Source organism: Phalangium opilio, unplaced genomic scaffold (assembly GCF_054372755.1).
Source record: "Phalangium opilio isolate 3A_F unplaced genomic scaffold, DU_Popi_V2 ptg000537l_1, whole genome shotgun sequence".
NCBI lineage: Eukaryota > Metazoa > Arthropoda > Arachnida > Opiliones > Phalangiidae > Phalangium > Phalangium opilio.
Window position 1 is genome coordinate 2,731,379 of NW_028324243.1, and position 27,929 is coordinate 2,759,307.

A 27,929-nucleotide genomic window follows, 5' to 3' on the forward strand; every position below is an offset into this window, starting at 1 on the left:
CGACTGCTGCTTCACCTTACTCAAATAGGTAGTATATAAAGGTTTCGAATCGAAGCTATAGGTAAGAACAGCGCAATTGCGTGAACCTTTGGTGGAAGACCCCACCATTGGAAGGCTAGACGATTCTCGTAACCCTAGCCGAACGCCGCGTACGTCTTAACCTTAATGAAGATGGAGTAGAAGCCAGCATGTACAGACTGGTGTCCATGTGGGATGGACAAAAGACCAGAAGATGGTGGTGTTTAGAAGCCAGTATTTACAGACAGGTGTCCATGTGGGATGGACAATTACCAGAAGATGGTGGGGATTAGAAGCCAGTGTTTACAGACTGGTGTCCATGTGGGATGGACAAAATACCAGAAGATGGTGGTGTTTAGAAGCCAGTATGTACAGACTGGTGTCCATGTGGGATGGACAAAATACCAGAAGATGGTGGTGTTTAGAAGCCAGTATGTACAGACTGGTGTCCATGTGGGATGGACAATGACCAGAAGATGGTGGTGTGTAGAAGCCAGTGTGTGCAGACTGGTGTCCATGTGGAATGGACAAAGATCAGAAGATGGTGGTGTGTAGAAGCCAGTGTGCAAAGACTGGTGTCCATGTGGGATGGACAAAGAGCAGATGATGGTGTTGATTAGAAGCCAGTAAGTTCGGACTGGTGTCCATGTGGGATGGACAAATGACCAAAGGGTGGTGGTGTTAGACACGCAATGGAGTAATAGCCGTTGTAAGTGGAATACAATTTTCCAAATTTCCTGGAACTTAAAATGCGGTCCGGAATTTGAGAACACGTTTGCTCCGATTTGCAAACTGCGAACGCGGTCCCCTGGGGTGTAACAACGGACAGACAGATAGACACGCACGTCGAAATTAGAACCTCTCCGTGACATGCGTCACTCGGAGGGGTAAAAAGACACGTATGTCAATGGCTAGGGCGCTTAGTTGCAGTTTTAGTTTAGTAGTTCAGTTCTTGAAAATCTTAACTGAAAAGCTTCAGTTCAGTTTCAGTTTTAGTCCAAAACCGATTTGAACCGAACTGTGGGAAACCTTAGTGCCTCACCAGGCGTCGCTTTACCACGAATCTATGAACTACCTCACTTCATTACTAGCTCCAGTTTCTAAGTTACCAGTGACAAACTTATGGGTGGAACATATCTTATGCACCAATTTATTAAAATGGCTCGTAGCTAATAATTTTAACCCTAGACACGGAACGAGAAATTTTAGTCCATGACTTCAAAGCTTAAATATCTTATCCACTCGTCAATCAATATTAGAACCAACGATGTAAAAAAGAGAAAAACCTTTTTCTAACCCCAAATGCGTTAAGTTAAAGAGATTCAGCTTAAATTAAGCGACGCATTGTGTTATCGAGGAGAGTGGCAAACCTCTCACGTCTCGAGCCCCGCCGAGGTGAACGTTGTTAAAAAACTATAATTTATGAAAACTGCCAAAGCTGATTGACCCCAAAAGACCCGAAGAGTTTATAAAACGGAATATCTCGTAGGCGGACACAAATCCTGTAAAAACATAATCTTAGCTGGAATCTTGTATAAGAAAAGGCTGGCTTTGAGAAGGTCAGGACCAAAACTAACTGGAATCATTTTTAACAACAACGGACGGCTCTGGTACAACATCCATCAGGTTGGTGGAGGGGTACATAAATTATAGTTTGGTCTAGCACCTGAAAAATTACGCGCGTTTCATTCATCATTAAAATACCCTTGGTGTAATTTTATTTCTTGAAAGAAAAAAAAGGGAATGCGCACCGTTGCATGGGGAGATCATTTGTTTTATAAAAATATACCATACTAAATAAACAGTTAATGCGAAACTGCATCAGATAATAGTGTATGGCACTAGTTACACACCCGAATCATATATGGCGGGTCTAGAACGATTACCTAGAACCGAGGTTATATCTAGAGGTCCGTGGCAATAGGGGCAGTGGGGCACTCTTTTTTTCTCTCGCGTGGAGCGAGGTTAGGTCGTTGACATTATTATGTATACAAGTACCTGATTTACCGATTAAACGTTTACTATGTTCTTATTTCAATAGGGGCACTCTCTTTTTTTCTCGCGTTGAGCGAGGTTAGGTCGTCGACAGTATTATGTATACGAGTACCTGATTTACCGAATAAACGTTTACTATGTTCTTATTTCAACTTTACGCTTGACTTTAATTATCTTGACACACGTATTAACTATGCGAGTTAACAATAGATTTAATTTTTAAGTTGGCTACTTGACTAGTTTCTAATCGAACGAAGAAAAAATTCTCCAAGAAAGAAACGTGAAAGACTACAAACGTCTAAAAAGACCCGAGTATTTTAAATTCGCCGCTATTCTCAGGGATATTGAATACATTCTCTCTGGCAAATATGCCAATAGGTTAATTTAGCCGCGTTACCCGAACAAATACTTACGCGTACTATTAACAATTAAGTTGTCTGTTTGAATGCGCGCGAAACAAAGCTAACTTATCCCATTATTTTTGTAGGTTCTTGGAGACGTAAACTAGTGGTCGTAGTTAAAAACTACTTAAAAAATCTTTGGAAAACCCCAAAAGGATGGCTGGATTAATCACGATACGCTTGTACATGAAACTGATGGCATTACTGCTTGTCTTACTGACGGCTTTGTATCTCATGTCCCTAAATTTAGAAACGGGTTATTTCGGCAAATACACCACAGAATCATCCTATATACAGTTCAGTTACGTTAATCAATCAAAAATAGAAGAGACTAAGGTTTCGGCTCAATCTCCGCTTGAAGCATCATTCAACTCTCGAGGAAGACCCAACTGCCTCAAGGAAGACATCAGATCTGGTTATTGCCAAATACCCAACTACGTTCGCGCTAAAAATGTGGTACGCTTCAACGACAGCGTTACCTTAACTACTCAAGGAACAGTTACATACTTAATACATATCCGGGAAGTTTGTAAACGTTGGCAAGGTCCCATATCCCTTACGGTATACGCTCCCGGTTCGGACTTTGAATTGGCCGGAAGTCACGTGAGATATTTAAGAAATTGCGGGCAAGATAAGTGCGTTCGTGATTGGGTCACTTGGCATTTAGTCTACGATGAGAAGCACCGACCCACGGCCATCGGGGACGATTGGATGGCGAGCGATTGCCGGGAACCAATCCAATCAAATGATAGTTACGTTACCAGATTCAAACTGGCGTATCCAATAAACGTAGCGCGTAATGTCGCGAGATTGAACGTGAGGACCAGGTACGTATTCGCGTCGGACATCGAGTTATACCCCAGTCTAAATATTATCCCAGAGTTCCTCAAAATGGTGCGGGACAGAGGCGCTAAAATTAATAAAAGAGAAGTGTACGTTCTCCCTGTTTTTGAAGTCAAAAATCACGTGACATCCCCTCCCACTAATAAAAGTCAACTGTTCGATTTGTACAAGTCGAAACAGGCGGTCAGTTTTCATACATACGTCTGTGACATTTGTCATCGGATACCAGGTTTAGAGAAATGGTTATTTTTTAAAATCGGCTCTAATAATTGGTCATTGGACGTCTTCAAGACGACAAAGAAGACAAAACTCAATAAACTGACTGGTTGGGAACCATTCTTTATCTCTACTAACGACTTTCCTTATTTCGACGAAGAATTAACGTGGAATGGAAAGAGCGACAAGATGCAAGTGGTAAGATTCGAGAGTCTACGATATCTTACTTAACTAGAATAATGTTTTATGGTTTTTCCCCCACCATTTTAGTCAGTGGAGATGTGTTTTCTGGATTACGACTTTCATATCTTGGATAACGCGTTTTTGGTACACGCTCCGGGTATTAAAACTTTCAGTGCCGCCAGAGAAAAAAGCCGAGCGCATAATTAACCATGAACTTAATCAAACTTATGGCCATGCCATGCAACAATGTGTTTAATACCCCCTCCCCTAATGACAAGAGATTTTCTATAAGATGAGTATACATCTATGATCTCGCAACCGCAAAACTACCACCACCAAGTTGTAAAAAAAAATTTCAATTGAACATACCATAAGCTGGTCGTTGTTGTAATGGGGTATCGATGTCCACTTTGAAATTCATTGTCAGGTGTATCATCGATGTCACGATATGCGGTATGATCTCACGGAGATTTTTTTAACGGACCTATTATTTTTATAAAAAAAACGTCTTGGTTTGGACCAAGGCCGAAAAAACAAACGATATGTGTGAGGTTTATCATTTGACTGAAGTTCAGATATTGCAATTGTTTTAGTTATTTTTATCCATTTAATCCTTAATCAATATTAAATTCAAACAACTGATTTTACTGTTAATCGATCCATTCCCTCTAAATTAATTGAAAAAATTACATATCTACGCTTTTTCAAGAACAATTACATTTTCCGAAAACATTTTATCATGAAATTAATTATTTTGAAGGGAGTACGTGTTGAGGCGTCAATATTGAATATTTGAAATATTCTACTGACTTTCTTAAAAGAGCACATGAACTTTGACATAATTCGAAAGGAAAATGTAAATATTTAATAGTGGATGCCAAACAAGGGTGTTGCACGAATTTATACATTTAATTTCGTATAACGAAATGCTACATTTCTATTGTCGCCTCTATGAAGAAAAGATTGCACTGTAAATTCCCTCTCCGTGCTTTAGAATTTCTTGGTCATAATTCAGTCTTCATTTGAAACGTCACCACCCCTTTCTACATTGTTGGCGCTACTTGTACACCGGTTACGTATTACGTGTAATCATTTTAGTACGCATAAAGACCATTTCGGAAAACACACAGGGGCGAGGCCACCATTGGGGTATTCTCCCTCACACCAAGGGTCACCGCCAGACTGTGCCAAAGTTCACTACAGGCAAGAGGCTAGTCAAATCTCACTGCCTATAGCGGTGCTTCTAGGCAAGAGAGAGAAGACCTCAATGGTGGCATCACCGCTGTGTTTTAGTTATGTGTATGTAATTTCCAAAATGGTCCACTCACCTCAGACCACCTCAGTGGTCTGAGCACTCACTTACAAATGTACACCGATTACATGAGTGATCGGTCCGTCAGGCGCTAGCGAGTGTCAAGCCAGAACCGTAATCATTCATGTACACGAATGTTTTATAGTTTTAGGTTATTAAGGTTGGCGGGCAAGTCCGGAGAGTCATGTACCGTTCACTAATGTGAAAAGGTCTCGAACTAAATGATAATATTGGCTGAGTGTGTTGCGACGGCTCAGATGACCCATACACTGGAACCACTGGTGATTGTAAAACTGTATATATTGGAATTATAGAGGAAGGGGGGGAGTTACATCAAAAGCGCATACATTAAAATAAAATAATATATTTTTCGTGTGCTACAGAGTGCCACCTACTAAAAGAAACCACACGGGATAAACGTTGTTGATTTGTCTTAAGAAGACGACATTAGTTTATAAATTAGTTTGAGCAAAATAAGTTTATCATCAATTTCTTGAACATCTGTCTTCTCAGAAACTTACTACAGATTTTGCTGCAAACTTCAAAATTTGTCAAGCCAGCCTTAATTAAAACTATGACCGTCAATGTGCTTTCAAGTTAGTAATCATCGACACGAAATCCCTTCAAAATAATTAATTTCATGATAAAATGTTTTCGGAAAATGTAATTGTTCTTGAAAAAGCGTAGATATGTAATTTTTTCAATTAATTTAGAGGGAATGGATCGATTAACAGTAAAATCAGTTGATTGAATTTAATATTGATGGATTAAATGGATAAAAATAACTAAAACAATTGCAATATCTGAAACTTCAGTCAAATGATAAACCTCACACATATCGTTTGTTTTTTCGGGCTTGGTCCAAACCAAGACGTTTTTTCATAATATCTGTCACTTCAGTCTTAATGTAATTAAAATTTTAATAATTTTATTTTTGCTTTACCGTCAAACATTTGGGGTTGATCTATTTCTAATTGCTTAAAGAAGTACTTAATTTTCGTTAATTACATTTAACTTATATCCAATAACATTGATTTTGATAAGCATATAATGTTGAACCATAAGTCTATTATGGGGACCTTACATAATAGACTTATGGTTGTACTTTATTTATGAAAGAAGTTTAAAAACGACGGTATTTGAAATATGGAAGAAAAATATTTGTTTCGTAACACTGTATACACATACAGTATTGTCGAGATCAGACCAACAGCATTGAATGTTGCCAGATTAAATTGTTGCTGGTGATTTTGCGAACTATGTTAATGATATATTAAAATTTAAATGGAAAAGTTACATTTTGACACATTCCTAACCCTAAAATTTTGTATTTGGAGCCTATTAAATGCATTATAGTGATAATGTAATTAATTTCAGTGTTTAATAGGAAAACGTTTAGGCTGAAAGAACAACTCGCGTAGTTTAATCTTATTTTGTTATTTCAGTTAAAGGTTATCTATAGTTACCCAAAAAACCTATTGTTTTCGATAAATTTCACGTTAAATATGGTTATTAAGTTGAAATTAACGCCTTATCTTCTTTTATTAGTGTTATTGCAGTTTATTATACGAGTTTGAATAAGAACTTCTCCTAAATTGCAAACTTTAGAGGAGTGACTGTTTGACTCTTGCGGAACAATGACTATTTTGCCCCAAAACTTTTAAATATCGCGCCTTTTCAATGGCTCTCTTTTAAAAATGGGAAAAATGCTTTTAAATGACAATTTAATTAATCGTATAATTTAACGGCTTTTAAATGACAATTTAATTAATCGTAAGAATTCAACAGGAAAATGGAGGCTGGTTGAAAGATAAGTGTAGTTTCAATTTTAATTTGTTAGTCTAATTATAAGGTATCCATGAATTTACCCAAAACATTCGTGTTTTGGGCTAATTTCACATTAATTATACTTAAGTTTAATTTAACGGCTTATCTTGTTTATCTAGCGTGGATTTCGTTTATAAAACAAGTTTCAATAAAATATTAACTTTAATTGCAATCACCCTAAAATTTTAATGTATGCGCTTCTGATGTATTTTAACGATCATTTAAATTAATTTGAAAGTGAAATAGGAAACTACTGTGGCTGTACGAAAAACTTGTGATGTTTTAATCTTAATTTGAGCGTGGTTCTCGTGAGAGTGGATTAAGCTTAAAATTTATTTGAATTTTTTTACCCTAATTGCAATGTTTAGTGCAGTTTAATATTTTTTCCGCAAATTCATTTTTCAACCCAAAACTTTTGAATTTCGCGGCAATTATTGTACTTTAAAATAGTTTAAATTAACTTAAGTGTCAAATAGAAAATATTCGACTTTACCAATGGCTCGGGTAGTTTTAATCAAAATTAAAGAGTTTATTTAAAAGTTATTTGAGCCTTTATCCAAAAAATGTATATTTTAGTTTAATTTTACCTTAATTACAGTTAATTACGTTGAAATTAACTTGTCGTCAGTGCTCATTAAGCTTATAAAATGACTTTTAAAAAATAATTCACATTAACTCTAATGTTTAGAGGAGTTTTTGATTATTTCCAACAAATTGCGTTAAATTTTTATCATATCCTGAGCTAGGTTTGTGGTAACATAAAGATTATCTATACAATATGTTAATGAATGATGTTATTCTATAGTTTAGCTTTAATATCAGTAATTAAATCAAATACCTTTACAATTCATAGCAATTTAAACCAATAAACAAACGGCAATGTGGACTGTGGAAATAGAAAACAACGTAACCCTCCGTTTCTAACGTGGTTAGGTTGAGAGAATCTGTGATGTAAACATGAAAATTATTTGACTAATTAAATTATATAACGACACTGTCCTCCTGGATTAACCAGCACAACTGTTTCTTATGAATTAAACAATTCACTGTTAGTAACAAGTAGTTTATAAAATGATAACGTATGACTGATTCAATAGGATCAAAATTGTTTTAACGAATAATCTGGTCCTCTACATTGGTTTAGTTTCATTGACAATTAGTAGCATTTTAGTGAGATTAACAAATAATGAAACCGTTTATACCAGTCCTCAAATGAGAATGTTGACTTAACAGCGCTAACATTAACACCACTCTTTTAACTGCCCTAGGGAAAACAAATTGGAAATTTTGTCATCTTTCCTGTAATATTTTGAAGTCGAATTCTTCACAGGGTGAAAACACTACCGTTGATTTCTAAACCATAATAATTTGGATATATATGGCATTTTTTACTTAAAACTAGAAGCGCCAACAAACTGTCATAGATACAGTATTAAGTTACAAGAAGCGTAAAACCTTGGCCCTAGGGTTGGGATTTGTAGCATGAATCGAAGCAGACTACGTATTTTGTAATTCCAAACAGAGCTGGAAATTAGCTTTCTTATAATCTTTAAAAGGAAAGACACTATAAACACTTTATAACATAGAGTAACTAAAATACAACTTAAGCCTTGGCCGTAAAGAACGTCGAAAAGCTTACTTTAAATGATATAAAAACCTCTATTAACTGTAATTATTTACCTGAATTACTTCGACCTGATAACGACCTATTTCTTATTAAGGGTGCTACAGTTAATTAGAAAATACATATAAAGGTGCTCAAGCTCGGACAAAATACCAAAGTAATTTGTTGGAGTCTACTGCTAAGAAATTAGGAAAATCAGCAAGAAAGCCAACATTTACAATTAGTCAACGTAACTTGTTAGCACCCACAAACCTAGGACCTTCTAGTTGTCAACGAGAACGAAATGAAGAAAATAGGTTTAAGCGCGCTATAAGGTTAGGCTGACATCTGATCCAAAAGTATTTTTTTGACTTACTATCTTAATTAGTTAAATTACAAAAATTAGAATTCATTAATTAAAAATCGAAACAGGTAAGTTTCCCGTTTAATAAATGCTTGTTAATTTAGAAGTATTCCGAAAACTAACTTCGCTATACTTTTTCCGTATGGCCTGCCACAATTGCCTTAAAAAAACGAAAATGTTTTAATGCTTTTTCTATGGGACGCTAACCCTAAAAGGTGTGACTTTTTCTTTAACATTACGGAAGGGTGTCATGTCATATCTACAAGGGCCTACCGGCCCAGTAGAATTAGTTCAAGCTAGTCGCTACACTCTATGGGTATATTTGGCTGTGGAAAATGGTTTATGATGTAATTTTTTGTTACCGATGAAATAGTGTGAAATAATTTTTGCCCGTAATAGTACCGACAGATGGCGTTAAAGGTTAAACGTGGGGTCCGAGTTCAGTTCATCAGAAAGAACGGGTTTACGGGAGACAGAAACTTCTGATTGACGATACGAAGCGATGGTCGAAGAGCGCTCCCAATCTTGAGAAATCTCAACGTAATACTTATCCTTTGGTCGGAGGAGTCTCCAATACTTGCGTTCTTGAAGAAATAGGTAGGTTCACCACCAACTTCAAATCACCGTTAAATTGTTAACTGGTAAATGTGGTGTAATATTACTAATTTACATTAGAAGTATTATCTTAAAGGAAAAGTTCAGGTAACGTAACATTATAGTTAAAAGAATGGCTGCTTTTTCTAAATATAAAAGGAATTAAATATTAAAATTAAAAATAAATGATCACTTAAAACATAAGCATTTAATTAGTCTTAAAAATAATCGAGGACTATTGTGCCATCCGCCATTGGTTTAGTGGCGTCTGCTAAAACGGGTCCTATAATATCCTATAATTTCAAGACGGGTCCTATAATATCCTATAATTTCATGACGGGTCCTATAATATCCTATAATTTCAAGACGGGTCCTATAACATCCTATAATTTCAAGACGGGTCCTATAATATCCTATATTTTCATGACAGGTCCTATAATATCCTATATTTTTGATTTAGTCGACGTTTTTGTATAGCTTAGCATCAAATTTATCAAAATTTAGCTGTTTTTATCGAGATCACATTTGACTAGACAGTCACCGAAATTACTTTGCTGGCTCAGGATTTTTTTATAAATTATATTTTAATTAGGTTCTTCTTTCCAAAGAAAAATCTATTTCGTTATTTTTTTGGGATTTTTCTTCATAGTTTAAGCCAAAATAGTTACATGAGCATTTTTAGTCCTATATTTTCCTTTAAAACACATTTTTTTCTCTTATAAAAGCCCATAATTCCAGAAAAATTCCGATTTCCCTATAAGGAATTAGTTTTTGGTTGGACTTCCTGTACATGAGCATTTTAGTCCTATATATTCCTATAAAAACACATCCTCCTATAAAATCCTATAATTCCAGAAAACAATCCTATTATTCCTATAAATAATTTTAATTTTTGGCTGGGCTCCCTGTGGTATTATTTATGAGCAGTTTTAGTCCTATATTTTCCTATAAAACACATTTTCTCCTATAAAATTCCATAATTCCAAAAACAATTCCTATTATTCCTATAAGGATCTCGAATATTTGGCTGGACTACTTATACATGAGCATTTTACTCCTATTATTCCTATATAAGAAATTTAAAATTTCGTCTGGACGCCCTGTAGTTTTATAAATGAGCATTTAGGTGTCCTATATTTTCCCATAAAACACATTTTTTTTCTCCTATAAAATCCTATAATTCCGGGAAAAAGTCCTATTTTCCCTATAAGGAATTTAAATTTTTGGCTGGACTCCCTGTACATGACCATTTTTAGTCCTATATTTCCTATAAAAACACATTATTTTCTCTTATTAAACCCCATAATTCCAGAAAAACTATTAGGAATTTAAAACTTGGCTCGACACCCTGCAGTATTATATACGAGCATTTTAATTTTCCTATAAAACACATTTTTCTCCTATAAAAATAGTCAGGAGACACTTGTATTTTACTTGGCAAAATTAGCCAAGTTTGATTTTATAAGTGTAATAGATTAAACACATCATAAACTATCGATTTATACTTGTCTTCAAAATTTTATCAGCTGAAATAAATTAGTTTTAACTCTTTCAATTAAACGAAAAATTCACTTTTTGTTGCTGGAACTTTGTGATTCTTAGACCTAAAGGTTTTAACTTCGCTACGTTTCCCATACGCTTAACACTACTTACCTATCTTCCACAAAATCTAAGCAACTTAATACATTATATTTAAATAAACTAAATTCATCCAAGTAAAGTATATTTAACATATTTTATGCAATATTTTTGGTTATTTATGTTTGAAAGTGAATTTTTAAAACAGTTTAAATCAGGTAAATTACAATATGCAACTCATAAAAAGTTCAAATTAGCAAAAGTCTCTTCTTCAATATTTTGAATAATTTTTCTGTTATGACATGATTCGTTGCAACTACAAAGGTCTGTACAGTTCAAATTGTTCTTGAAGCAACCACATCTACCATGACAGCCTTTCTTGCAAGAACATTTTCGCAAAGCTAAATGAGCTTCTGGTGCTGGAGGCAACGTACACCGCTCTGGATGGAAAACACCATTCCTTTCCTCCCAACCGAACTCCGTTGGTTTGGGAAAGTTTGGCGTTGTTGTGTTAGATTTTTTAACCACTAAGCTTTGTAAATAAGCTCTCTTAATGTGTGGTTGCCTTCCTTCCTTTCCGGATTTGGCAAACATATCCCAACGAAGGTCTTTCAAAGACTCAAAGGAATGATCTGCATTCGTTTTCTAGAGAAGGAAGACGTACCTTTCCATTTGTGCAACGATTTCATGACATATAAGGGCATTGGTTCCAAAAAGGGCAAATGCCTCCAAGATGCTGTCATCACATGCCATTAAGGTTTTGAAGTGGGATTTAAGAGCTATGGTTGCGAAACATCCAGTACTATCACAGCCTTTAAAGCAATACCAACCGATCAACGCTGAGGCTTTTTTGGTCCTAGTCTGTAGTAGAAGTCGTTAATTTTATATTGGTCTTTGTTTCGGATCATCGTTGACTAGTTGGTATATCTTTGTAAAATCCTGTGAGGAACACTAGTACATCAGTGTCTAGCGAATATACATCCAGTTGAGTGCCTCTGGGACTTATTCTCGCAACGTCTTGGGCGTGAAGAATAATTTGTTGATCTGCTTCTTCCAATGAATGACGACCGTGTCTCATCTCTTGGCTTGCAAAAACATCTTCCAATGGACGATTCGCCGAAATCAGATTATGATGAGAAACTACTAAGATCGTCTCACTGTCTTTAAAATAAGACAATAATTTATCCGAAAGATAAGAAGTCAATTCGGACTTGGTTTCAGAATGGAGAAGAAATTTTTTCACGTTATGAAATTTGGTTGCGTCGTTTACGTGGTAGTGGACGGCTGTATTTTTCCCAATTCTCTTAGGTGTTGCATCTTTCAAAGAAGCCACAACGTATTGATCAAACAGTACCCTTATTTCGTCGTACATAAAACCCATGCGCTCAACTTTTTGCACAAATTTATCTGAGAGTTCTTGTGCCGAGGTAATATCCTTAGAGCTTTGGAAGGATTGCACGACGCACATGGCATCAATAATGAGGACCTTTCTTTCAGGAAGTGTACGGCCATAGATGTTTAGGACTTCTGGTAGTGGCAGCTTTAAGATTTCCGTTATAAGTTCGTGTTTATTACCTAGCATGTACATAGTGCCGTCGGGATTGAAAAGTGATGGAGGTGACACCTGAAACTCGTATTTTTTTAATGGATTTTACTCGGGGGTATTATTAAGCATTTTTGGTGTTTTTGAACTATTTTTTCATTCTTTGGATTATTAAACATTTAATGAGATAGTTATTCACTTAATTTCAGTTTAGTTAATGTATAATGTATCATATTAGTTGTTTGATTAGCTGAAATTTAATTTTAATATAGGCGTGGAAAGTTGTTCGTAATGTGTGCAAAATAAAAAAAATGTTGAAAAATATTCCAAACTTAAACAATGATCTCTTGAATTCACAAGGTTCCACCAACAAAAAAGTGAATTTTTCGTTTAATTGAAAGAGTTAAAACTAATTAATTTCAGCTGATGAAATTTGGAAGACAAGTCTAAATCGATAGCTTATCATGTTTTTAACATATTTCACTTATAAAATCAAACTTGGCTAATTCCGCCAAGTAACACCGAAAAATTAACAACTCTCCCCTGACTAAAACGCATTTTTTACCTTTATATTTTCCGATAAAAACACATTTTTCTCCTATATATATGTTCCTATAAAAACACATTTTTCTCCTATCTTTCCCATAAAAACACATTTTTCTCCTATATATATTCCCATAAAAACACATTTTTCTCCTATATATTTTCCCATTAAAACACATTTTTCCCCTATATATTTTCCCATAAAAACACATTTTTCTCCTATATATTTTCCCATAAAAACACATTTTTTTCCTATATATTTTCCCATAAAAACACATTTTTCTCCTATATATTTTCCCATAAAAACACATTTTTCTCCTATCTTTTCCTGTAAAAACACATTTTTCTCCTATCTTTTCCTGTAAAAACACATTTTTCTCCTATATATTTTCCCATAAAATCACACTTTTCTCCTATATATTTTCCCATAAAATCACACTTTTCTCCTATATATTTTCCCATAAAATCACACTTTTCTCCTATATATTTTCCCATAAAATCACACTTTTCTCCTATATATTTTCCCATAAAATCACACTTTTCTCCTATATATTTTCCCATAAAATCACACTTTTCTCCTATATATTTTCCCATAAAATCACACTTTTCTCCTATATATTTTCCCATAAAATCACACTTTTCTCTTATATATTTTCCCATGAAATCACACTTTTCTCCTAAATATTTTCCCATAAAATCACACTTTTCTCCTATATATTTTCCCATAAAATCACACTTTTCTCCTATATATTTTCCCATAAAATCACACTTTTCTCCTATATATTTTCCCATAAAATCACACTTTTCTCAGATATATTTTCCCATAAAATCACACTTTTCTCCTATATATTTTCCCATAAAATCACACTTTTCTCCTATATATTTTCCCATAAATTCACACTTTTCTCCTATATATTTTCCCATAAAATCACACTTATCTCCTATATATTTTCCCATAAAATCACACTTTTCTCCTATATAGTTTGCCATAAAAACACATTTTTCTCCTATATATTTTCCCATAAAAACACATTTTTCCCCTATATATTTTCCCATAAAAACACATTTTTCTCCTATATATTTTCCCATAAAAACACATTTTTCTCCTATATATTTTCCCATGAAATCACACTTTTCTCCTATATATTTTCCCATAAAATCACACTTTTCTCCTATACATTTTCCCATAAAATCACACTTTTCTCCTATATATTTTCCCATAAAATCACACTTTTCTCCTATATATTTTCCCATAAAATCACACTTTTCTCAGATATATTTTCCCATAAAATCACACTTTTCTCCTATATATTTTCCCATAAAATCACACTTTTCTCCTATATATTTTCCCATAAAATCACACTTTTCTCCTATATATTTTCCCATAAAATCACACTTTTCTCCTATATATTTTCCCATAAAATCACACTTTTCTCCTATATAGTTTGCCATAAAATCACACTTTTCTCCTATATATTTTCCCATAAAATCACACTTTTCTCCTATATATTTTCCCATAAAATCACTTTTCTCCTATATATTTTCCCATAAAATCACATTTTTTCCCCTATATTTTCCTATAAAAACACATTTTTTCCCCGATAAAATCCTATAAGTCCAGAAATTATTCCTACAAGGAATTTTAATTTTTGGCTGGACTCCCTGTAGTATTATTTATGCACATTTTAAGTCCTATATTTTCCCATAAAAACACATTTTTCTCCTATATATTTTCCCATAAAAACACATTTTTCTCCTATCTTTTCCTGTAAAAACACATTTTTCTCCTATATATTTTCCCATAAAAACACACTTATCTCCTATATATTTTCCCATAAAACACACTTTTCTCCTATATATTTTCCCATAAAATCACACTTTTCTCCTATATATTTTCCCATAAAATCACACTTTTCTCCTATATATTTTCCCATAAAATCACACTTTTCTCCTAAATATTTTCCCATAAAATCACACTTTTCTCCTATATATTTTCCCATAAAATCACACTTTTCTCCTATATATTTTCCCATAAAATCACACTTTTCTCCTCTATATTTTCCCATAAAATCACACTTTTCTCCTATATATTTTCCCATAAAATCACACTTTTCTCCTATATATTTTCCCATAAAATCACACTTTTCTCCTATATATTTTCCCATAAAATCACACTTTTCTCCTATATATTTTCCCATAAAATCACACTTTTCTCCTATATATTTTCCCATAAAATCACACTTTTCTCCTATATATTTTCCCATAAAATCACTTTTCTCCTATATATTTTCCCATAAAATCACATTTTTTCCCTTATATTTTCCTATATAAACACATTTTTTCCCTTATAAAATCCTATAAGTCCAGAAATTATTCTTACAAGGAATTTTAATTTTTGGCTGGACTCCCTGTAGTATTATTTATGCACATTTTAAGTCCTATATTTTCCTATAAAAACACATTTTTTTCTCCTATAAAATCCTATATAATTCCAGAAACAAATTCCTATAATACCTATACAAGGAATTTAACACGTCGTCTGCGCTCCCTGGAAATTTCGTCAGTGCCTTCTTTGCATAACTCACATTGTTTTTTGTGTTTTAGCAATGGAAGACTCGTGGAACGATGTGCCATTTGGTTCTCCCAGACATAGCCACCTTGAAAACGGAATAACTCTTTCTGATCCTGGATCTAGTCTTAAAAGAATACTTACAACGTTAACGCGAAAGCACGTCGACGCCGTGCTCTACAACTTAACCGCTATGCTGGCCTGTTTCGGAGCTGGCTTTGACGTGCGGCTCGTCAGGCATACCAATATTCATCCCAGGCTTTCACCATCACCCAATCACTGGATAGAAGAGGAAGAGGAAGAGAAACGACTCTGGGGAAGTAGAGAACTCGGTAAGTCATTTGGACTTTATTCACTACTGAAGTTTTAAGTCATAGCTTTGAAGTGTCTGAGTCAAAATGCTCTTGTTAAATTTACCATAAGTTGATAAGATATGTTCTCCGTAAGTTTGTCACTGGTAACTTAGAAACTGGAGCTTGTCATGAAGTGATTTAAGTAGGTCATAGATTCAGGGTAAAGCGACGACTGGTTAGGCGCTGACAAAGGCTTAGTACTGCAGACTAAATAGGAACTAGATGGACTGCAAAATTAACTGATTGTAGGGCTTCAATTCTCGCGTCGTTCTCATGAAGTGACGTAGGTGAAACTTCATAGATTCAGGGTAAAGCAACGCCTGGTGAATGGGGCGCTGACAAAGGCTTAGTACTGCAGACTAAATAGGAACTAGATGGACTGCAAAATTAACTGATTGTAGGGCTTCAATTCTCGCGTCGTTCTCATGAAGTGACGTAGGTGATACTTCATAGATTCGAGGTAAAGCGACGCCTGGTGAATGGGGCGCTGACAAAGGCTTAGTGCTGCAGACTAAATAGGTACTAGATCGACTGCAAAATTAACCACCGAGTGTAGTTCTGCAATTCTCGCTTCCGTCGCTCTCACGAAGTGACTGACGTAGGTGAAACTTCATAGATTCAGGGTAAAGCGACGCCTGGTGAATGGGGCGCTGACCAAGGCTTAGTATATACAAAATAGGAATAGATGGACTACAAAGTTAACTGAGTGTAGTTCTGCAATTCTCGCTCCTCGTTCTCGAACTGGCTCGAGCTGTAGGTCCCTAACATTACGAAGTATATAAAGTGTCATCTTTATGGAACATATCACTTATAAACTTATGTTAAACGCAAATAGTGTATCAGAGAAAAACTTTCAAAGTTAACAAAGTTTAATTTTATCTTAAGTCGGAAGTCGAAGATAAGAACTAAGTATATTTACCATTAAACAGCTACTATGACGTCGCCTCGATATATTTCAATTTATCCTAAAATAGGTCTTCTTTAGTGAACTTATTTCAATTTATCCTAAAATAGGCCTTTTTTAGTGAACTTAGTTCTTAACTTCTAACGTCTTTTGATTGTTATTCAAAGACACAAGCCTTACTAGTGTTGCTGTGTTTAACACTCAGTTTGTACGTAAAGAACTTTCTTAAATAAGATTTGTTATTTGAAGTTGGAAAAAGATGGTGGCTCTAACCAAAAGTATATAAGTTAAAAGCAAAAAGTACACTTTGTTGAAACTTGTCCGCGCCATGTAATATGCGGCGTAGTTTTCAGACTAGGAGGATTGGTACCATTTACACCAGGAGGCGCCAGGCTACGTGGTACTACGCTTTGTCCACCAAGTAGTTAGCTGGTCTCCTTTTGTAAATGGTATCAATCTTCCTAGTTTGAAAACTATGTATGCACTGCCTTCTCTAATACTAGGCCTTGAAATGTACAACAGAAGCATTTTTTATGTGACATTTGAATTTGCGCTTAGTAACCGTTAGATGGCTCTTTTCTGAGGCGAATTAAACTCGGAAACCGTTTAGCAGCATGAACCGGTTTATTGACCGGTTTTTTGCTTTCTTTTTTCGAGACGAACTTAGCAGATTTCACTTCGTCGTTGCTAACAATTTCCCATAGTTTTGAATTTGCCGCCAGTTTAAAACCTCAGAAAAGCGACATCTAGTGCCATTTGTGAAATCCTAACTGCCACCCCCCCCCCAAGGCAGTGATGTATGAGAAGCCCTACTTTATCCCAGAATAGCGTCGAGCCCTCTTTGCGTGGCACAGGGAAAAAGCCGTGAATAGGCTTGCTATAGTACCAAAAATTAGCATTTGGATCGCCAGCATCATGTACAACTTTCTATAAACCTATGGCGTCAAGAAGCTCTTCCCTTGTTGGTTAGTTCCTGTAGGTGGTTGAGCGTAGGGTTGCTTGCTTCTCAGTTTACGTGTCGTCTACAGCCAAAGGCAGGGAATTGTTAATGAAGTGTACTTTTTGATTATATATCTATACACTTTTGGACTAGCCACTTATGTTGCAGTTCATTGTTGACATTCGAAGTCCTATTTTGAACTTTTTACTTTGGATAAGATTTGGAACTTGAATCATGAAATATAAGTGTAAAGAATTTCCATCTGTTTATTTAGAGATATTGATTCGAGTACAGTGTTTAGTCAGAAGTAAGTCATAGCAGAAGGGGATAATAGAAGAAGGATGACACTCTGCTTCCTCTTAATACTTTAGTTATGTAACGTCATTCTTCCCGGGCTCATGGATTAACTAACTCTAGGGAGTGTTCACTAGCCGGGTTTCCCATGTAATGCTATCGTCAACTACATGTTCCGAATTATTCCTTGATTCCCCTCTTCATTCCCCCAATTTATTGGACCAAAACGGATGCAGATATAGCGCCATCTCTAGGCAAAATAATTTTTGCCCAATTTAGGCAGGATTTCATGCCGGGCTCGCCCTTTTTGTTTGCTCTCCCGCTCTTCAAACTTCAGATGGGCATCGCACCGTGTAGGGTGAATTCTATACTGTTTGGTTGGTACTATATACCCAGCAATCAACCCAGTACCCACAAACCTTGATTGTCTTAACGTGAGACAAGGCTCTCGAAGTTGGAGACGCAAGCTGGATGGCGCGCTTAATTTCCCCCCTTGCTTTGCTGCTCAGCCTTACCTTTCGCTTGCGCGACCGCCAGCTTGGGTCCTCAACAGTGCGTTGTATCACACCTCCTCGGTGGTGAGAGCTGGGCAACCACTGCGTTTTGTGGGCTGAGCTGATACGCGCCCTTCCCAAGCCAAGGTGTGCAGGTATCGTGCTGAGGGCTGTGTGGTACCGGGGAAGTTAATCTACGGTATCTCGAACGATCCCCTCGGGGCACCAGGCGAAACCCCGTTGTAACTAGCCTTCCACCCGGGTTGAGGACTACCGGGTGGCGACCTTTTATTTGCCTCATTACTCGTGGGATCTCTATGGATTCTTTAAAAACAAAAACCAAAACAAAACCTGGGCATGGAGCCGGTTCTACCGGTACCCAGCCTTCTCTCAGGGAAGGAGGCAACTCCCAACCTGCTTCTGGGCGAGATGCTGCCTCTGGCAGCAGCCACCCGCAATCGGCGGAAGGCCAAAAGTCGCCTCCTGCTCCTCAATCGGGTTCCACCAGGTTGAGTGAAGCAAATAGGAGGCGCAGGGCCAACCGCCGAAGAAAACAACCCCAAAAAGGTGGCCAGAACTCTGCACTGGGTGCAGGAGATACGGGCCGAGATGTGACTCCTGTACCTTCGGGTGCTGGGAGAAACGTCCCGGGTACGGACTCTACGCCTGGTGCAAGAGAAGCTACCACCCTTTCTGGCAAGAGAGCTAGGACAGAGGACCCTGATCCCTCGCCTAGCTTACAAGCTGCGGCGTCAAAGAAGACCAAGTCTTACTGCGACGTCGCCAGTATTGTCAAGATGGCCATCGTTAAAGATGGCTATCCGACTAATGCGGTCACGGAGGAGGACGTCGTTCCTATCCAGGCCGCTATACTTGACGCATTGGACGCTGAGCTTTCTTCGGGAAGCTCGCTGCCACGTCCTCTCAATTTCCACATCATGGCTGGGGCCATGATCTATTCATGTGGGGATTCTGCGACCAGTGAATGGCTCGTGAAGGTGCTACACCATAATGAGCGTGCCATAGGGGGAACACGGCTTTCAGTGATGAAGGCCAGTGAACTCCCGAAGCCGTTCAAGGTGTCCTTCCGGACCAAGGACCGTCGCACCACTGATCCGGCGGCTCTTCTCCGGCGATTGAAGGCCTACAATGGAAGGTTTCTGACCGACTGTTGGCGGTGCCTGAAGTCGTTCGATGAGAAGAGCACCAGACGCTGGATCTTCCTAATTGATGGCTCCTCCATGGAGGCCATCAAGGAAGCCGGCTTCGAGGGTCTTACTGGTGTAGATGTCGGGACATTTAAAGTCCTGAATGCGCCAAAGGACCCTCTCCAGAATGCCTCTGAGGCTTCTGAAGAAGAGGGTAATACTGCAGCCAGCGTGAGTGGGGAGCTGGCAGCAAATATTGCTAGTATTAATTTAGAGCCATCCCTTCCAGATAGCTCAGACATTGACCTCGGGACAGAGTCCGACTTCTTGAAGGACTCTGATACCGAGAGGACCTGCGCTCCTGTTACTGGGATGGAGCTGGGGGCCGAGGGTGCTGCTGGTGGTGGCGAAGGAGATACCGGTCCTGGATCGGGACTCCACGCTACCGCCAAGCGGTAGCCGGGGCCGCCTCTCTCCCTAAGTCATGAGCATCAAGGTGATCCAGATCAACCTGCATCACTGCAAAGCAGCCTCGGCAGTTCTCTGCCGGAGGTTTGCCTTAGAGGGCCTGGATGTGGCCCTCATTCAGGAACCTTGGATTCATAATGGCAAAATCCTTGGTTTAAAGAATGCAGGTAATATCTCTTATGACTTTACCTCACCCAACCCCAGGGCGTGTGTTCTGACCAGGAAGGGTCTTGACATCCTTCCGCTTCCGAACTACCTCACTAGGGATACTGCTGTGATTAAGGTAATGCCCTCCTCTTCTGGAGAGGCAACTGGCCTTATCATGGCGTCTGCTTACTTTCCCCATGATGCCACTGGCTCCCCTCCACCACAGGAGGTTGTCACTCTTGTCGACCGCTGTGAGAGGCAGGGGGACAGGCTCATTCTGGGTTGCGATGCCAATGCCCACCATGTCACGTGGGGCAGTAGTGACTGCAACAGACGTGGTGATGAACTGCTAGAATATCTGGTCGGTACGAACCTGCATATTCTCAACAGGCACAATGAGCCAACCTTCGTTACTTCTAACAGAAAGGAGGTCATTGATGTCACCCTGGCCACAGGCAATATCAGTCTGTCGGTTTCTAACTGGCATGTGTCTAATGAACCGTCTCTTTCGGATCATAGGCACATCTGCTTCTCGGTCGCGGTCAAGTCAACTTCGGTTAAGACGGAACTGCGTAATCCCCGTCGGACCGACTGGTCCGGCTACAGGGAGGAACTTTGCATCCTACTCAGAGGTAATGCTCCAAAGCTTTCCTCGGTGCTGGAATTTGATTTGGCAGTTGATCTCATGCAACAAGCCATTATCAATTCCTACCACCACAACTGTCCGGCGAAGCCTGCCAGCCGGCCGAGGCTCGTTCCTTGGTGGAATACGGAACTTGGCAAGCTTCGCAAGCTCACTCGTAAACTCTTTAATAGGGCTAGGAGGACTGGGGACTGGACTATTTATAGACAGACCCTTAACAAGTATAATAAAGCCATCCGGGAGGCCAAAAGGAACTCCTGGAGGGACTTCTGCGGTAGCATCTCTGATGCCCCCGCTACTGCCAAGATCATGAGGATCCTGGCTCACGATAACACTCACCAGCTCAGCACCATTAAGGTGGCAGAAGGTGAGTTTACCAAGTCAGGGACTGACACCCTTAAGCATATGCTTAAGGTACACTTTCCGGACTCCGAGGCTTTTGACCCCACAAGCACCGACACTCCCCCCGTGCACTTTCGAAGAGCACACAGGGCGGACTGGGGCATCGCCAATAAGATAGTTACATACTCTAGACTTAAGTGGGCTGTAAATTCGTTTCAGCCCTATAAGTCCCCTGGCCCAGATGGCGTCTTTCCCGCCCTCCTTCAGGAAGGCATAGACGCCATTGGCCCCTATCTGTGCAGGATATTTAGAGCCTGCATTGCTCTGGCGCATATTCCAGATATCTGGAAGCGCTCGAAGGTTATCTTTATTCCCAAACCTGGGAAGACGAGCTATCTTGAGGCTAAGGCATTTAGACCTATCTGTCTTACCTCTTTCTTCCTAAAGACTTTAGAGAAATTGGTGGACAGGTATTTGCGGGATGGTGTTCTTTCCCACACACCCCTGTCCACTTTTCAGTTTGCCTATCAGAAAGGCAAATCTACAGAGACGGCGCTCCATGGCATCTTGAACTGCCTTGACAGGGCCATCGAGTTCAAGGAGATGTCTTTGGCCATCTTCCTTGATATTGAGGGGGCCTTTGATAGGGTCTCTAGTGAAGTTATCCTTCGCGCTGCGGAGCGGTTTGGTATTGACGACACTTTGTGTCGTTGGATAAAATCCATGCTCACGTACCGTAGGGTGACGGCGTCTCTTCTCGGGGAATCCTTGGAGATCTCCACCGACCGTGGCTGTCCTCAGGGAGGGGTTCTTTCCCCTCTTCTTTGGTGCCTGGTGGTGGATGAGCTGCTGGGCCGACTCGGGGAGGGGGGGTGTCACTGCTTTGGCTATGCGGATGACATCGCAGTGATTGTTACAGGGAGGTTCCCTGCAACTATCGCTGCACTGATGAAATCTGTCTTACATGATGTTGAGGAATGGTGTAGGGAAGTTAACCTCACCGTCAATCCCAATAAGACTGTCCTTATACCGTTTACCCGGAAAAGGACTAATGACCTCTTCAATGATATTTCCTTCTTTGGACAGGTTTTAAAGAAGTCCTCCGAGGTCAAGTACCTTGGCGTGACCCTTGATGCCAAGCTTACTTGGAAATCCCATCTTGATCTGAGCATCAAGAAAGCCAAAATTCTATTTTGGCGTTTAAGGAGTTCAGTCAGCAAGTCCTGGGGTTTAAGCCCTAGCGCTGTAAACTGGATTTATACTAGGATCATCAGGCCAGTGGTCTCCTATGGAGCCCTTGTCTGGTGGCCCAGGGTTCGCCTTAAGACAGCCCAAGATGAACTACGCAAGCTTCAAAGGCTGGCGTGCATCGGTATCACGGGGTCCATGAGGACAGCCCCCACAGCCTCTCTGGAAATCCTTCTCAATATGCTTCCCCTTCACCTCTTTATTGAGGAAGAAGCTATTATGGGAGCCTGTAGGCTCAACAACCTCGGCTGGTGGAAGCCCAAGCACTGGGACTTCAGTCACACCAAGCTTTTCAGTGAGTACAGCAGTACTGAGCCATCACTTGTGATGGTCTCAGATAAGTCTGTTATATCACACCACTTCGACAAGCCCTTCAGCGTGCACTTTCCCAGTCGCGCTGTTTGGGAGACCACCCCAGTCCTTGGAACTGGGGGGGAGTCCGTCTGGTTCACGGACGGCTCTAAAACGGACTCTGGAGTTGGTGCCGGGGTCTACTGCTTGACCAAGAAGTTTGGTTTTTACGAGAGCCTTGGCAACTTTGCCAGCGTTTTTCAGGCGGAAATCATGGCCATTTGTTTATGTGTGGATTTCTGCAACAAGAAAAACTACCGCGGACGGACGATTCAGATTTATTCGGATAGTCAGGCCGCTCTCAAGGCGCTAAATCAGTGCCTTGTCGATTCTAGACTGGTGCTCAGCTGCCTGGATCTGCTGAGTTCTTTGGCTGCCCGCAACAAGGTTCAATTGCTGTGGGTGCCAGGGCACTGCGGATACCTGGGCAATGAGAGGGCTGATATGTATGCCAAAAGGGGGGCTGAGGCGAAGTTCTTCGGACCTGAGCCTGCGGTTCCCATCCCCCATGGCATCATTCGCCATAGGATTCACTGCCGGATGTCTGCACTTCAACTGCAACTCTGGCTAGACATGGATGGGCAGAGACAAGCCAAGGAGTTTGTCCCGGGTCCTTCTATTACTAGGGCAAAGGAACTGCTTGCCCTTACCAAAAGCAAAATTAGGCTGGTCACCAGTCTCCTCACTGGACACTGCCGGCTGAATAGACACCTGCACCTACTGGGCATCGTTGATGACCCACTCTGTAGGTTCTGCCGGGAGGAAGAGGAAACCTCCTCCCATATCCTATGTTGCTGCGACTATCTCGCGGCCATGAGGTTTGAGCATTTCGATATGCATACTATGGAACCTCACCAGTTCTCTACTGTCTCGGTCAATCGGATTCTCCGATTCATCGAGGCGACAGGACTCTTCGCAGTCTAACCAGTTCGGGGCGCACAATATACCCTTGGTATCGGTGCTCGACGCGGCGACGCGTCACCCCCTTCAACAATAACAATAACAATAACGTGAGACAAAAACACACAAGCGCATGCGCCTTGGAAAATTGTTAAACGCTAATAGATATAGTAATGATGGGGGAACTATTTATCGCGTATGTGATTCGGTTTAGTAACCTTGTGCACTCCAAATGTAAAATGATGTTGGGAAGAATGATGTTAACTTACCCCGCTTTGTGGTGGTACACTTCTCTCTAGTAATAGTTGCCTCTGTGCATTGAGATTTCGATTGGGTTTCATTTCAGGATCACCTTATTTGATGGTCGATTATGAATTTTCTACGGTGTCTGGTTATCCTCATAATACTTATCACGGGCAAACTAGGCATTACAGGCCCGGTTTAACCTTCGAAATGGGTTCGCCAATGAGGTTCGCCGAGTCACCGCAACATAATCCTAGCATAGGTTCCGGTGGCTCTTCTCAAATCCAGAGTCCCAGAAGAAAATCTTCTACGGCGAGTAGCGAGAGCGAGCACGGTTACGTTAGCTCAAATTCTGGCGGGGCTCATCCCGTCGTTGGCATGCTGCCAATCGGGGAAAGGGCACCACCGGGATACGTAGAATATTTCCGACAAGATAGTTACCAAAATCAAGTGGCCTCTACCACCACCGTCTATCAGGATTTTTCACGGTCTTCGCCTTCTCACCAACAAGACCCGAGTAGCGGCGGCGCCGCTCTGCAATACTACTATCAAGAGTATCGAGGAACCGGCGCCACAGTCACTAACGGTGGTCAGCTTTCATCCTCCGAACAGCCTTATTACATCGAACGATTTTATCCCGATAATATTAGGCCTGACGTATTTCACGTAGAAAGGATATATCCCGAATTTGTAGGTAGAATACCGGTTCAAGAAAATTACCACGCGTACGATAACCCTTCCTCTAACGGCGCCCCACCAGTACCGGCACCGAGAACTCCTCAAAGAATAGTGTTTGGACACCGACGAACCTCTTCGAATGTCTCCTCTACCTCAAACGCCTCGTCTTCGAACGTCAATCCATCCTTTCACGTAGAAGATTCGGATAACGTCGAGATGGACCATTTGAACTCTCCCGGCGGCGCCGTGGTTTTGTCCTCTCCAACGCCTCAACCGCCCCCGATCCCTCCTTTAACCCAACAGCAGCAGCAACTAGGAGTCGTTTACGCGCCAATAGTTAATTCGCCGTTACATCACTCGGGCTCCCATCCCGGTACGCCTCGTCGACAAAATAGTCTGGACGCCTCCACCGATAGACCCTTGACCGTAGACTATCGATACCGTCACTCCTCGGCCCCGCCCAATCAACATCACGCGCATTCTCCGGTGGTGTCTAAATTCAAAAGTTCCGAGGGGCCTCGAACGTCACCGAAAAGATGGCTGACGCGTAATACCGGTCACGTTGTCATCAACGGAACTACTTCGAATGGTAACAACACCCGAGACCCCAAGTGGAGATGAGAATTCGCGAGTCAGGTTTGTAATGAACCATCACGATAAAAACCCCGTGGCTTCTCCCACGCGTCAGTTAACGGCCTATCATCATCCCTCACCTGGTTTACAACAAAGATCGCGGCCTAGGCCTCACCCGATTGACGCTAAAACCTTATTGGATTTACCCGTCGAAGGACAATCCCAGGATGGTACCGTACCACTCACGGCTGTCATGCAACTCGCCGCGCATCGGCCAAACCAACAATCGCAAAGAGCGCCGACTATTCGCGAACTTGAAAATGAGTTTCTTTCGTAGCTATTAATTAATCGCGTTATTTAATTAATTAATTTAGCCTAGTTTCGTTAAATTTAATTAACTTCCCAAGTAGTTTTAATAATTTAAGCGTAACAAAATGAAATAAAAAATAGGGGAACTAATTAAGCGAAGAAAAACTTAGCTACGCGAAAAAAAATGTTTCTAAGTAACAAACCAAAATTATTTGAACCATTGAACGGAATGAAAAAAATCTGAGAAGTAAAAGTGTTAAATGAGATGTAACGTAGATATTTCTCGAGTCTCTCATTCATTCGGAAGGGTACGTAGCCGTAAATAATTCGCCTAATGTATAATAAACTAAACTAAACTAAACAAAAATCCTAACATTTTGTATAAATGATAAAAATTTTGGCTGATACTTAAATTATATGGTAATAGATCGACAATCTTTGGAAACAAGGTATTTGCTTTTGATAATGAAATTACAATTAGGTTTTGTTTTTAATAATTTTTAATATCAAAAAAAAAACTAAATAAATAAAGGAAAATGATGGTGAAATTGCTGTAAACATTCCATTAATTTTAATTATTATTATTATTTTTATTATTATTATTATTACTCAATTTTACGCGATTCAGATTGGTCGGTGGTTTTGGATTCGCAGGATGTTAATTTTTGTGTCCAGACATTAACGGAATATATAACGTCAGCTATGGATAGTTCGATCCCTAACAAGATTCCGCGTAATAATCGGGGCTTCCCCTTTTGGTATTCTTTGGACCTCCAAAAGGCTATCAAGCGCAAAAAATATTATTTTAATAAGAAAAAGAGGTCGGGGTTAGCTTCCGACATAGCTAATTTTAGGCTGTCCCGTTCGTTGGTGAGAAGGCTTACAGTAAGGGACAAAGCTGCTATGGCAGTAAATGCTTGTCGAGACGCCTTGTCCCAACCCAAAAAATTTTGGAGTTTTATCAATGGTAATCTAAAAGACAGACACTCTGATATATTATTGAAAATTGGTAAGACAATCATTACTGATCCGGAGCAATTGGGGGAAACATTCATGGCGCATTTCTCAACAATTTCGACTGACAATACTGAAACTAGTTCAAAATACACTTTTGATACTTCTACCTTAGTTACAACGCCTAATAACTCTTTAAAACTAACTCAAGCGGACATATATGCTGCTATTAATCGTCTACCCAACAAACTCTCTACTGGTTTCGACAAAATTCCGTCGTTTGTTATCAAGGGCTGTGGGGATATATTGTTACCTATATTGGAGCATATATTTAATTTATCCTTCCGTACTCACTCATTCCCAACGCTTTGGAAAAAAGCTGTCATTGTCCCGGTTTACAAGTCTGGAAAATCCAGCGATGTCCGAAACTACCGTCCGATTTCCCTTCTTTGCGTTCTTGCTAAGGTATTTGATAGAGTAGTACACGTACATTTACAGCGTTGGTTTAGCTTGCTACCCAACGACTGTCAACATGGCTTTGTTCCGGGTAGGAGTGTGGAAACGAACCACGTTTCCTTTATGGATTACGTGGCTCCTGAGGTCGAGTGCCGGGGCCAGGTCGATGTTGTATACCTTGACCTGGCCAAGGCCTTCGACCGCGTCTCCCACTCTTACCTTCATGACAAGTTAGAGGCCCTTGGATTGGGGGGTGATATCTTGGAATGGATTGCTAGCTATCTGGCGAATCGAGTCAATGTCTTGAAATGCAATGGCATAATCACATCGAAAACATACGAAGTTAATTGTGGGGTTCCACAGGGATCATCTCTTGGACCATTACTCTTTAATATGTATCTTTTCGATTTACAATTTTCGGTTTTACATTCTCGTATTCTTCAATTTGCTGATGACAATAAAGTTTTCAAAAGTATTAATTCTAACTTAGACGGTAAATTACTTCAAATTGACCTTGACTCTATAGGAAGATGGTGCTCTCTTAATAAAATACCAGTAAATCCAACTAAATCCGTGCATGTCACATTTACAAGGCGAATTGCTAGAGAAATTTCCAACGACTATACCATTGAGGGCGCTCACATACCCCTTAAGTCCACTGTGAGAGATCTTGGCGTGATCTTTGACAGAGGACTTTATTTTACCGAGCAAGTACATAAATGCGTTGCTTTAAGTCGCCGTACTCTAGCTGTTTGCATGAAGATGTGTAGGAAATTGAATTCCCTAGACCATTTCCGTCTCCTTTATCAAGCCCTAGTGAGATCACGGGTCCTGTATGGTGGCTTGGCCTGGGGTGGTTGTAGTAGATATCTAAAGGTACTACTTGAGAATGTGC

The 27,929-nt window shown here is 39.6% G+C and overlaps 4 protein-coding genes across 6 annotated transcripts; 3 read left to right on the forward strand and 1 right to left on the reverse strand.

Annotated features, from left to right (window-relative positions):
• Positions 1-2,260: 2,260 nt before the first annotated feature.
• On the forward strand, positions 2,261-3,863 carry LOC149588825 (beta-1,4-glucuronyltransferase 1-like). The gene is made up of 2 exons (XM_089862069.1): positions 2,261-3,671; positions 3,744-3,863. The coding sequence occupies exons 1-2, from the start codon at positions 2,571-2,573 to the stop codon at positions 3,861-3,863; spliced, it is 1,221 nt and encodes a 406-aa protein (XP_089718195.1). The 5' UTR covers positions 2,261-2,570.
• A 5,325-nt stretch (positions 3,864-9,188) lies between these two features.
• LOC149588826 (uncharacterized) lies at positions 9,189-25,367 on the forward strand. The gene is made up of 3 exons (XM_089862245.1): positions 9,189-9,359; positions 15,625-15,921; positions 24,168-25,367. The coding sequence occupies exons 2-3, from the start codon at positions 15,627-15,629 to the stop codon at positions 25,361-25,363; spliced, it is 1,491 nt and encodes a 496-aa protein (XP_089718371.1). The 5' UTR covers positions 9,189-9,359; positions 15,625-15,626; the 3' UTR covers positions 25,364-25,367.
• Positions 11,075-15,870, reverse strand: LOC149588827 (uncharacterized). 3 transcript variants are annotated; one of them, XM_089862249.1, is made up of 3 exons: positions 15,734-15,870; positions 15,606-15,677; positions 11,075-12,558 (listed from the first exon to the last, which is right to left on the reverse strand). In XM_089862249.1, the coding sequence occupies exon 3, from the start codon at positions 12,520-12,522 to the stop codon at positions 11,839-11,841; it is 684 nt and encodes a 227-aa protein (XP_089718375.1). In that variant the 5' UTR covers positions 12,523-12,558; positions 15,606-15,677; positions 15,734-15,870; the 3' UTR covers positions 11,075-11,838. The 3 variants fall into 3 exon arrangements, with proteins under 3 accessions (XP_089718375.1, XP_089718374.1, XP_089718376.1); XM_089862248.1 differs by having other exon boundaries at positions 15,535-15,677; XM_089862250.1 differs by lacking the exon at positions 15,734-15,870 and having other exon boundaries at positions 15,606-15,721.
• Positions 18,535-20,150, forward strand: LOC149588828 (uncharacterized). The gene is made up of 2 exons (XM_089862244.1): positions 18,535-19,953; positions 20,012-20,150. Exons 1-2 carry the CDS (start codon positions 18,892-18,894, stop codon positions 20,051-20,053), a joined length of 1,104 nt encoding a protein of 367 aa, XP_089718370.1. The 5' UTR covers positions 18,535-18,891; the 3' UTR covers positions 20,054-20,150.
• Positions 25,368-27,929: the final 2,562 nt, after the last annotated feature.